General features: G+C 44.9%; 1 protein-coding gene across 1 annotated transcript in view; it reads right to left on the minus strand.

The window, feature by feature from the left end:
* Positions 1 to 1803: 1803 nt before the first annotated feature.
* The window catches only part of BIRC6 (baculoviral IAP repeat containing 6), a 349123-nt gene continuing 338783 nt past the window's right edge, over positions 1804 to 12143 (minus strand). The window contains 2 exon segments of the mRNA XM_050951314.1: positions 1804 to 2782; positions 3882 to 4016. Coding sequence (XP_050807271.1) covers positions 2603 to 2782; positions 3882 to 4016 — 315 coding nt within the window. The 3' untranslated portion in view covers positions 1804 to 2602.

Raw genomic sequence — 12143 nt, forward strand, 5'->3', positions numbered from 1 at the left:
AATATAATTAACTGGATTGTGCAAGCCTAGGGTAATTGCTAGAGATATGGGAATGTGATGACGTTAGGGTGACAAGGGAAAAATATCAGGACTGCTGTGGGGGGTGGGCGGGGAGGTGATTTTTTTTTTTTTTTTAAACACTCACCCATCTGGGAGTTCGGTGGCAATTCGGCGGAGAGCCCTTCAGTCACGAATGGTCTTCGGCAGCGGGTAATAAACCTTGCCACCAAAGACAGAAGCACCCACCACCGAAGACTGTCCGCGACTGAAGGCCTCTCTGCCGAATTGCTGCCGAAGACGAGGAAACAAAATATCGGGACAAATGGCATCCCGACCATACTCTGGTTGGGACGCGAGACAAAATCCGGACAGTCCTGATTTTATTGGAACGTCTGTCACCCTACATGAGGTATACAACCCTCACACTGGGCAGGCCCTATAGCCCTGCCTCTCTAGATCTGCAGAGCATGCTCTAACTACAGAGGAAGCTTAAATGTACCTCACTCAGGGAGGAGACACACCTACTCTGAGGGCTCCTGGACAAGGGTGCTGAAGAAGCCTCACCAAGAGGAATAGGAGTGCATGCTGAGCCCACTTGGGACTGAAGGTTTGGTTACCTTTTCTTTTGTTACCTTGTATTGGACTTAGAGCAATGGAGGAGAGACAGATAGTAGGAAGTGACCCAGGAAGGGTAACTCTGGTGCCAGACATGGTTGACTTTCATAGGATCCTGAGTCTGAGCCTGCTGGAGGGGCATAAGCCATATTCCAATCTTACTCCCCCTTTGATAAGAAGAGGGTGAGGACATTGTAACCTGAGGTGAAGCTATACCTCAGGTGAGGAACTGGACTGAAAGGCCTTCCTGCTGATAGGTGATATTGGGTGCACCTGACCCTCTATTACATGGAGGAGTCCACTAAGTGGGACTCATTTAATTTTGAAGTGTGTAAAAAGAATTAACCTCATGCAGGTAAGGAAAGGTATTGTAAATAAACACCAATCTTTAGAAAAAATTACACTATGAAGTGGAATGCTAACAAAGGTCTATGAGATGTAAGATAATAGCAAGGCAGGAGAAGTTTTCCAAACTGTTGCGAAATGTAAATGTTCACCTGCTTGTTTTGCTTAATATATTTAATTACAAGGACTTCCCTAAGGTAACAAATAGGCCTGTTTAAGTCCAGTAAGTATTTTGACAGTTATGTGCAATCAGGACAGGCCATGGATTAACATAACATCTCTTAAAAGAAAACCAGGTTGTTTCAGGCAAAAAGTTCTCTGCAGACTTATAACACATAAGTATTTAGAATTTCTGCTGATCACCCTCATAAGGACATGACATCAAGTCGCTGGCATTTTTAATTTTTAGAGATGATACATTTTAAAACAAAGAAAAAGTTGAATAAGTCTAATTTGATATTTATAAACAGTTAAAAAAAGAGGGTGAAAGGACTTTGTTTCTTGCCTCATTAGAATATTGTTAATACAGCAGGTCTAATCAATGTAATATTACATATCTTATCTAACTATGATCTAAAGTAATACCAGTATGATTTGATTCATCCTTCAAAGACTACTGAAAATTAAGAACCAATAGCAGTGCATGTTGTGTTAGAAGCAAGACTTATAATTATTAATCCAGCCAATAACTGTTTTTTTTATGATGTATGCATGCAAGTATAAAATGGAAAATATACCTAACAGTATGAACTGTAGAATGTAGCAGTCCTATATAGCATATCTTTAGCCCTTGTCAATGCTTAAAAATTCATACATATGACTTTACTATGTGAAATCAGACAATTCAGTTTTAAAAAAAATCTTTTACTTCCAGAATAGCCTTTTAAAACAATCAAGACAAATTTTGGAATACCATTAGTTTGCACAAAATAACTAAAAAAGATAAATTCAGAAGTCCAGATGTTGGCATGAGGTAAAACCATGTGCATTTATTTAATCTGCATTTTAGAATTAGTAAGCATAAAATTAAATACGTTGACTGTAATAATTCAGTCATACAAGTGCAAGTCTCCAGCTATAATGTATTTTATGGCAGATCATTTAAAAAATGTACCAGTAAATCATAAAAGAGGGAGCATGTCCATTTAACTTTTATTGAAGTATACAGGAGGTTTTCTTTAGAAATCAAATATGAGCATGAAGATATGGCCAAACGTAAAATCTATCAAATTCAGTGAAAATTTTCTGACTTTAAATAGTAGTTGTAAGAATGACCAATATATATTCTTTATTACATCCGCCCTCACTCTACAAGTAAAAAAAAAAATAATAAACATTCAGTAAACATTCTTTCCTAAGGTATTTTCCCTTATATATCAGTGATTTATCCATTTCTCGTATACATAACTTTTTAAACATACCAATCAGTGGTTCTCACAATTGAAAAATAAAAGCACAAAAAAGTTTACACTGTTGTACAGGTAAATAAAAGATCATCTTGAATTAAACTGTATATCCTTAAGGGCATAGTATAGTTTCAATTTCATTACCTATTACATAATTAGCTTCTTACATACAAATATTGACATATTTGGCTTGTGCTTCAAAGCCTCTGTATCTGTAAAGTCCATGTCAATGCCACTCATAATTTGAAATCACTGGAGATGTCTTTACTGCTGCTAGGTTTAACCTGGTCATGCAATATCGTCTCCTCAGAACTTGTTGTGGCACTGCAGTTCTCGGTGGAATCATCAGAATCTGGATCCAAGCCTTCAGGGCAGGGGAGTTTTAAAAGCTCTTCACGGAGTTGAGCTGTGTGACGCTGTATGTACAGATATTAAGATGCTGATTAAAACATCATTACTTTTCACAATTCTTCTAAGAAAGTAATTTTGATGCATATTATCAATCAAATAATATCCAGGAAAAATATATCATAAAAACGGGCTCCCACAAGTTGAAAACCATTTCTGTGGCTGTCAACCAGTTCAGCAACAGTAATGGTTACAGAAATACACATACCCACAGAGTTCTACTGAGGGTGAAGTAAAGGGGACAATGGGATGCCAATCTGCAGCAGCAGGGCATTTGGGGTCAGGAAAGCAGCAGTGGAAGTGTCCTGGTTTGTCAGACTGTGCATCACAACTGTGTACTGTCCATGCTTATAGTTGGTGTTGATCACAGCAGGAAAATTTTGGATAATTAGAACTCACTGTCTATAAAAGGGTTATGAAAATACACATACCACAGAGATGTATAATATAAACACTGTGGACATTTCTCTAATCTGTTCACTATAAAAAGCAGTGACCCTCATTTTAAAGCTCAGTTGCATTGAAACAATGTCATTCCAGCAACAGAAAAAGGTGTTTCCCAGTAATAAAGCCACAAATTCTGCTCTTGTCCAAGCAAAAAACAAAAGTTGTTAAGTATTGTATATTTTGTTACTGAACACTAAAATTGCATTGGGATGTTAGATGTGCCAGGCCACTTAAATGTACAGTTATTTGCTTATCAATTTTTGATTGTCTATGAAAGTAATTTGTTTTCTGGGAAGCTTCCCTTTAAATCTGTACTGCAGATTGGTTATAGGAAATTTTATCATATCTCAAAATACATCCCAACGTAACACCAAACTGCTATAAAAGCCTTATGAAGAAAATTAAACTCTCAAACTTGCATGGGGTGGAACAAAACTAAATAAGAAGGAAATAAATTCCATTTGTAAAATATTTCATAAATGATCATCAAGAGATGCAGCGTGATTGTCAGTTTTACAGTTTATTTTAAAGCTTCAATCATGATTCAACTTTTTTTTTTTAATATTGCTATTTTTGCTTGTTGTACTCATACATGCAGGATAGTTTCATTAAAGTGAACTGTTGCTTCATGTTACCTGTCATTATATTAGCATGCCTCACCTTAAGAGCTGCTGCGTGATGAGACATGGTCCTGCCTACCCGTTTGTCACTGCTGTACTGCTGTATATCTGCTATCCACTCCTCACACTGGGCCATGATCTCCACTCTTTTCAAGTAAAAATGTTTGTGTATGACCTGTAAGAAATATACAAGATAAGAAGAAAAAATTTTAATCACTGGCTTCCAACAACCACATGCTTTTAAGAACAGCAAGGCTGTGAGTTTTGACCTAAAAATGTCAAGTAGATCAGTGGTTCTCAACCTTTTTGAGCTCAGGACTAATTTGCAAACCTTGATAGCCTATCATGACAGAGAGAGACCTCCACCCCCAGAAGCCCGCAGATCCAGTCCTCACCCCCAAACCCTCTGCAGGGTTGCAGCAAGGGGGTGGGTGGCCTCAGAACTAAGATTCCAGACATTACAGCTAGGGAACTCACTAACTGGGGAAACGGTAGTGAGCTGAGATATTCCCCCCGAAAATACAGCCCCTCCTCCCCCAGTCCATGGGGGGAAGAGTAAGGGGTGGGGTGGGGGGGGATTTAGGGGCAAAGTGGTCTGGGGGAGAAATTGGGGGTAAAGTGGAGTGAAGCTGGGCAGCAGGATGGGGAGTTGAAGAGGATGTTGCAAGGCAGAGGATAATTTAAGGGACCAGTACTCACTAGAGAATCTGACAGCACTATGACTCATTCCCTCCGAGCTCCTGTCCCATAGGGCTGGTTGGGTTTGGCACCCTGCTCTGGGTGCTGTGACCTCCAGAGTCACTATGACACTCAGTTTTGGGCTCGCTGGACCAAATTTGTGAGTGGCTTTATAACCTAGTGGATAGGGTCGCAATGCCAAGAGGGGAGGTTAGCACAGCCAGCCCCGGACCCTTTTATGCGTTCTGGCTATCCAGTTCTGGGTCACAATCCACAGCTTGAGAAACCCCGATGCAGATGAGAATATTGTCATTTAGGTATTTTGTGTTATATGGCTGAAGATTAAACAAAAGCCTACATACAATACCTTACTGGACGCTAAAATATTGACAGTAAAATGGTAGCCAAATTCCCTGACTGTACAGAAATCCCAGATGTATTTGCAACACAGGGCATACATTTACACACAAATATTTTCTAATCTGGAACAGAACAGATACAATACATAAGGCTTTTCATGAGTTTTAAAGCCACTGCCCTCATAGAGCAGAATGTGTTTGGTGGAAGGAGGAAGAGCATCAATTATGTCTCCAGTCAGCGCCACTTTCTGCCTGAACAGTAAACAGGTAGGCAGAAGAACTTGTATTAGCAAGTGAAGTGTATGGAAGAATGTCAACTGTGCAGTATTTTCTTCCCCAGAGCTGGCCACAGACCATCAGCTAGTGTGCAAGGGGGCAAGGCCACAGTTATGTCCCCTTGCGGTTACCACCTTTGGTGGTACTAAAACTCCCTGTAATGCTCTTGTGATTTTAGAGTTCAGGCATCAGCATTCAGGCTGCCCCCTACAAAGGCGGAAGCCAGAATCTGACCCTATACTTATCTTGGTGTTTATATACAGTTTTAGAGAAGACACAAAAGTAGTCCTAACTTTTACTAATGGCATGAGACTCTTAGCATGACTTTGTCAGAGATTTCTAAACCTTAAGTGGGGTCACAGATTTGTAAAACTAGAGAACTACTCTGAAATAGTTTCCTAAAGAAGTTTATCAAGCACACTATCAATTATGTCAAGGCTGAGTATTTTTGCAGTACAGTAGACGTGGGGCCGTATTCTCCACTGCTTATTTCCTCTTTTCCTTATTATTCCTCATGGAGTAAATAAACAAACTCTATCCTGAGAGTTGTTTTTCCTCATTTATAGCAGACACTATGAATAAACAGTGTGTAGAATACTTAATTCCCTCCCCTACTCTTCCCCGCCCTACTAATTGTATAGGCAGCAACTTAGTAGTGACTGTTTGCCTTCTTCAGCTTCAGGTAGAACAGATGCTTATTTTATCCAAAAGGTTTTTGTTTGGTTTGACCAGGGATAGCCGTACTCCTTCTAAGCTAAGGGGCCAATAAGTCAAATAGGTGCTGAAGCTTCTGCACTCAGAAAAACTGTACCTGACCTTTCAGCTATTGAAGAGAAGATTTTAGAAATTCTTTGTCCTTTGGGGACAACCTGAATGTTAGCTCCTTCAGCGACGACAAAGAGGATTGGGAAAGCTGCCAACATTGTCAACATTGATCCCAATGTCCTCTGAGGGGTCAAGCAGTTTTTCAGGCTGTATATATAGGATAGGAGAGGGAGAAGGAACCAACCCAGGGTAACTAATGGCTTCAGAGATCAAAAGGCTCAGACTACCTCCCTAGTAGTAATGAAGTCAACAGCAGAAGTCTTTGGTTCCAAGACTTTCATTCTGAGAAAGCTGTTCGAGACAGTGTGTGTCATTCACTAAATATTTGTACATTGCCTATAACAACAGGGCCCAACCTAGTTGAGGCCTCTAAGCACTACTGAAGTATGACGACGAAATAAGCTCCCATTCAGACTACTTAGCAGGTGTCACAGAAGACAGTGCTCTGCTTAAAACAAATCACAGATAAAAAGAAGGGGTAAAGATTGTACTTTCCAATGCATTCCCCAGATCCATGAAGATGCTTGGGAAAACTTGGGAGGACACTCTCAAGGTGGTTCCCCTAGATAATCAAGGCTCTTGACTTTTCTGAAACCAGAGCAGGAGCCAGGGGATAGATGGTACCTCCCTTTTTCACACTCTCAATTCCGCATAGGATGCAGTCAGATGTGAGCTGCTGCTTCTTAGACTTCCTAAGCTTCCTGGATACCTTTGCATCTTAAATCTTACAGGAAGAATGGTCTAGTGGTTAAGGATGCTAGCTTGGAATTTGGGACACCCAAGTTCAATTCCCTGCCTCTATCACAAACATCCAGTATGACCTCGGGCAAATCACTCCTGTAAAATTAGGATAAAAGTACGCTCTACCTTATAGGGGTGTTGTGAGGATAAATACTTTCCAACCCTGATATTCTATGATTGAGGTGCTTAAACACTAAAAGTACAGAACCTACTATACACAGATCAGTCCATCCCTTGCCTTGCCTTTGGGTCAGGCAGTTCAAGAAGGGACTGGCACTGACTCAGCAGGAAAGTTTTTCAAAGTCTCTTTCATCAGGAAGAACTGGAATTACAATTAACACACTTTCCTGGATTGGAGAGTGAAACTAGCACAAACAATGCATCTCTCAGCTAAGTGCCCAGGCACTTGCTATGTGGATCAGGAATATCTTATTCTCTGGAGAGAGTACCACCTGAATTTAGTCTGTTGACTAATATACGCTGGCTAGCATACATATATATATTATGTTGATACTATTACCTGCAATATATATTCCAAGCATTTAAGTATATATATTAAGCATTAATATAGCAGCTACATAGCCCAAATTGGCTTGTACTTTTATTACAACCCTGTTAACTTATGGTGAGTATCCCGTAACACCTTGCATTTGCTGAAGCAAGCATTTGGCACAAGCAGATAATAAACTTGTCAAAATTAAGATACATTCTTTCTGAGTCTTAGTACAAGCTAAGGAAGTACCTTCACGGATCAGTACCTGGAATGCTAATACCCAAAACAAAGATAAGGAAGGAACAGAACAACAAGTTAGGGAACTGGAACAAACTGATGGGTTGGATTTTAGTGATGTGTAAAGAAACGTGTAACCTGTAAAATCATACCAGCTCAAATGTACAACTTTGGGGAGCACACCTACTGTGTAAGGTGAATGTAACATCGCTGCACAGGACTGACCACAGTATGTGAATTCCAAAGCAGGCAACCCAATGCAACACAGAACCTGATGCAACAGACCCCTTGGAACTGGGCTACAGAGTTAGTTATAATTAATAACCAGTCAAAATACAATTTTAATAAAATCTGAAAAACTAATGCACTGTTTACGCTAACACTATACTTACATGGTTGATAAACTGATGATGGGGGGAAATGACCAAGGCAGTCATTTACTGTGGTAAGAAACCTATGGGACTAGGGAAGCAGTAGTTTATATACTCCTGCACTCAATGTTGGATTTTGCATGGAAGTATGCAAGACAGCACCAAGGTTACTCAACAGAGGGATCCAGCTTTACATAAGCACACCCAGAAGTGGGGATCTACACAGATAATACTTGGAGAATAAGAACCAAATCTATTTATCATAGTGTCTTTTAAAGGCTTTTTATTTTAAAGAGAAAAACCTAGTGCCAGGCATGTCCTTGCTGTACTGCAAAGGGACAAAAGACATTTTCAGTGTAATACTAAGCTGCTCAATTATTTTACTGATGAAAAGATGGTTTGGCTCACCTTTGTAACTGTTGTTCTTCGAGATGTGTTGCTCATATCCATTCCAGTTAGGTGTGCGCGCGCCGTGTGCATGTTCGTCGGAAGACTTTTTTTACCCTAGCAACACTCGGCGGGTCAGCTGGGCACCCCCTGGAGTGGCACCGCTATGGCACCGTATATATACCCCAGCCGACCCGGCCACCCTTCAGTTCCTTTTTGCCGGCTGCTCCGACAGTGGGGAAGGAGGGTGGGTTTGGAATGGATATGAGCAACACATCTCGAAGAACAACAGTTACAAAGGTGAGTAACCGTCTTTTCTTCTTCGAGTGATTGCTCATATGCATTCCAGTTAGGTGATTCCCAAGCCTTACCTAGGTGGAGGGGTCGGAGTGAGATGTGGCAGCGTGCAGAACTGCTGAGGCAAAGGCTGCATCATCTCTAGACTGTTGGACCAGATCATAGTGCGAAGCAAAGGTGTGGACCGATGACCAGGTCGCTGTGCGACATATCTCCTGGATAGGCACGTGGGCCAGGAAGGCGGCTGACGAAGCCTGAGCTCTGGTAGAATGCGCTGTGAGATGGCCCGAGGGGACATGAGCCAGGTCATAGCACGTGCGTATGCACGCCGTTACCCAGGAGGAGATCCTCTGGGAGGAGATGGGTAGACCTTTCATCCGTTCAGCTACTGCCACGAACAGCTGGGGAGATTTCCGGAAGGGCTTTGTCCGCTCAATATAAAAAGCAAGAGCCCTACGGACATCTAAGGAGTGTAACTGTTGCTCCCGTCGACAAGAGTGGGGCTTCGGAAAGAAGACCAGGAGAAAGATGTCCTGGTTGACATGGAAAGCCGATACTACCTTAGGGAGGAACGCCGGATGAGGTCGCAACTGTACCTTGTCCTTGTGGAAGACAGTATATGGTGGGTCCACCGTAAGCGCCTGGAGTTCGGAGACCCTTCCGGCCGATGTAATGGCCACCAGGAAGACTGTCTTCCACGACAGGTATAGGAGCGAGCAAGTCGCCAATGGCTCAAAGGGCAAATGCATAAGTCTGTTTAGGACTAAGTTGAGGTCCCAGGTGGGGGCAGGGCAGCGTACTGGGGGGTAGAGGCGCTCCAGGCCCTTAAGAAATCTAGAAACTAAGGGGTGGGAAAACACGGAGTGGCCACTTTCTCCGGGATGGAATGTAGAGATAGTCACCAAGTGCACCCTCAGAGAAGATATCACCAGGCCCTGTTGCTTAAGAGACCAGAGGTAGTCTAAAACAGCAGGGATCAAGACCTCAGAAGGAGCAACATTCTGCGTTGCACACCAGCAGGAGAAACGTTTCCACTTGGCCAGGTACGTAGACCGAGTGGAAGGCTTTCTGCTGCTTAGGAAAACATGCTGTACCGGAGCAGAACAGCGTAACTCCGATCTGTTTAGCCATGCAGGAGCCATGCCGTGAGGTGAAGGGCCTGCAGGTCTGGGTGGTGAAGACTGCTGTGGTCCTGCGTTATGAGGTCTGGAAGGAGAGGTAGGGTAATCGGGCTGTCCAGGGACAGGTTGAGCAGTGTAGTGTACCAGTGTTGTCTGGACCACGCCGGCATGATCAGGATCAGATGCGCCCTGTCCCTGCGGAGTTTTATTAGGACCTTGTGAACCAGAGGGAACGGTGGAAAGGCGTAGAGCAGATGGTGCTCCCATGGCAGGAGGAATGCATCCGTGATCGATCCCGGCGCCGTAAACACAGACACAAAGGCCATGAAGGCGTTGCTGAAATGTCTGGCATGCGAGGCGGACTGCTCTCAGCTCCCGGACGTTTATGTGGAGCGACAGCTCCTGTGAAGTCCAAAGGCCCTGGGTGCGAAGGTGACCGAGGTGAGGCCCCCAACCGAGAGATGACATCTGTCGTTAGGGACAGCGAGGGCTGTGGTGGATGAAATGGTAGCCCTGCACACACCAGGGAGGGAGTCAGCCACCAGTCGAGGGAGCGTAAGGTGCTCGGAGGAACGGTCACCAGAGTGTCTATTGGGTCCCTGCCCGGACAGTAGACCGAGTTGAGCCACGTTTGAAGGGGCCGGAGGCGGAGCCTGGCATATTTGGTCACATAAGCGCAGGCGGCCATGTGGCCTAGTAGGCCGAGGCACATGCGAGCCGAGGTGACCGGGGAGTTCTGCAGACCTCGAATGACTGCCGTCAGTGTCTGGAAGCGTGGCTGAGGTAGGTAGGCTCTGGCTTGAGTGGAGTCCAGGGGGGAGGGATAGCTCAGTGGTTTGAGCATTGGCCTGCTAAACCCAGGGTTGAGAGTTCAATCCTTGAGGGGGCCATTTAGAGATTTGGGGATTGGTTCTGCTTTGAGCAGGGGGTTGGACTAGATGATCTCTTGAGGTCCCTTCCAACCCTAATAATCTATGATTCTAAGTCCAGCTTCTATGTGGGAACCAGTGTGGACTTTTCGGCATTGAGGAGCAGCCCCAACCGAAAGAATAGGTCCGTGATTATGTTCACATGCTGACTGACCTGAGTCTGGGAGGTTCCCTGGACAAGCCAGTCGTCCAGATACGGGAATACATGGATTTGCTGCCGACGGAGGTGGGTGGCGACGATGCCCATGCACTTCATAAACACCCTCGGGGCCGTAGAGAGGCCGAAGGGGAGGACCGTGAATTGGAAGTGCCAGTGACTGGCTACAAAGCGAAGATACCTCCTGTGTGGAGGGAAGATGGCTATATGGAAGTACGCGTCCTTCATATTGAGGGCGGCATACCAGTCTCCAGGATCCAAGGACAGGATAATAGTCCCCAGGGAGACCATGCGGAACTTCAACTTGACCATAAACTTGTTGAGGCCTCGCAGGTCTAGGATGGGCCTGAGGGCTCCCTTGAACTTGGGGATCAGAAAGTAGCGGGAGTAAAACCCTTTTCCCCTCTCGTCTGGTGGTAGCTCCCCAGGGAGACCATGCGGAACTTCAACTTGACCATAAACTTGTTGAGGCCTCGCAGGTCTAGGATGGGCCTGAGGGCTCCCTTGGACTTGGGGATCAGAAAGTAGCGGGAGTAAAACCCTTTTCCCCTGTCGTCTGGTGGTACCTCCTCTATTGCTCCTGCGGCAAGGAGAGACTGCACCTCTTGTAAGAGGACTTGCTCGTGAAAGGGGTCCCTGAAGAGGGACTGGGTTGGGGGGTGGGAAGGCAGAGATGAAACAAATTGGAGGCGGTATCCTTGTTTCACCATCCGTAGGACCCAGATGTCTGAGGTCAATTGCGACCATGCTGGGAGGAAGTAGGAGAGGCAGTTGGAGAAGGGAGGAGAAAGATCCTGTCCTGAAACTGGTACGCCATCCTCGTGCGTACCTTCAAAAGGTAGACTTAGGACCCGGAGGTGCTTTTGTGGGGCCGCTGTTCTGACCCCCTTGGGGTCCGGACTGGCGCCTACGGCCACCTCTCCCGTGCCTTCTGCTGAAGTCTTGTCTGTGCCGGGGCACAGAGTAAGGCCGGTGAGGTTGGGGCCGGAAGGGTCTGCATTGGGTCACAGGTGTATGCATGCCCAACGAGCGCATGATGACCCTGTTGTCCTTTAAACTCTGCAACCTGGGGTCAGTCTTTTCAGAGAACAGACCCTTGCCATCAAAGGATAAGTCCTGGATGGTGTATTGGAGCTCGGATAGCAGGTTGGAGACCTGTAGCCATGAGATACACCTCATGGTGATACCTGAGGCTAGAATTCTGGCTGCCGAGTCGGCCGGATCGAGAGAAGCCTGGAGGGAGGTTCTAGCCACCTTCTTCAAGGAATGCGGCAAATTCCTGGCGAGAGTCTGGTGATAGAAGATCTGTGAATCTACCCACCTCCGCCCAGGTGTTGTAGCTGTAACGGCTCAGGAGGGCCTGCTGGTTGGCTACCCTGAGCTGCAGGGCACCTGCTGAATACACCTTGCGGCCTAGTAGGTCCATCCGCC

This window comes from Gopherus flavomarginatus, chromosome 4, assembly GCF_025201925.1.
Source record: "Gopherus flavomarginatus isolate rGopFla2 chromosome 4, rGopFla2.mat.asm, whole genome shotgun sequence".
Lineage (NCBI taxonomy): Eukaryota > Metazoa > Chordata > Testudines > Testudinidae > Gopherus > Gopherus flavomarginatus.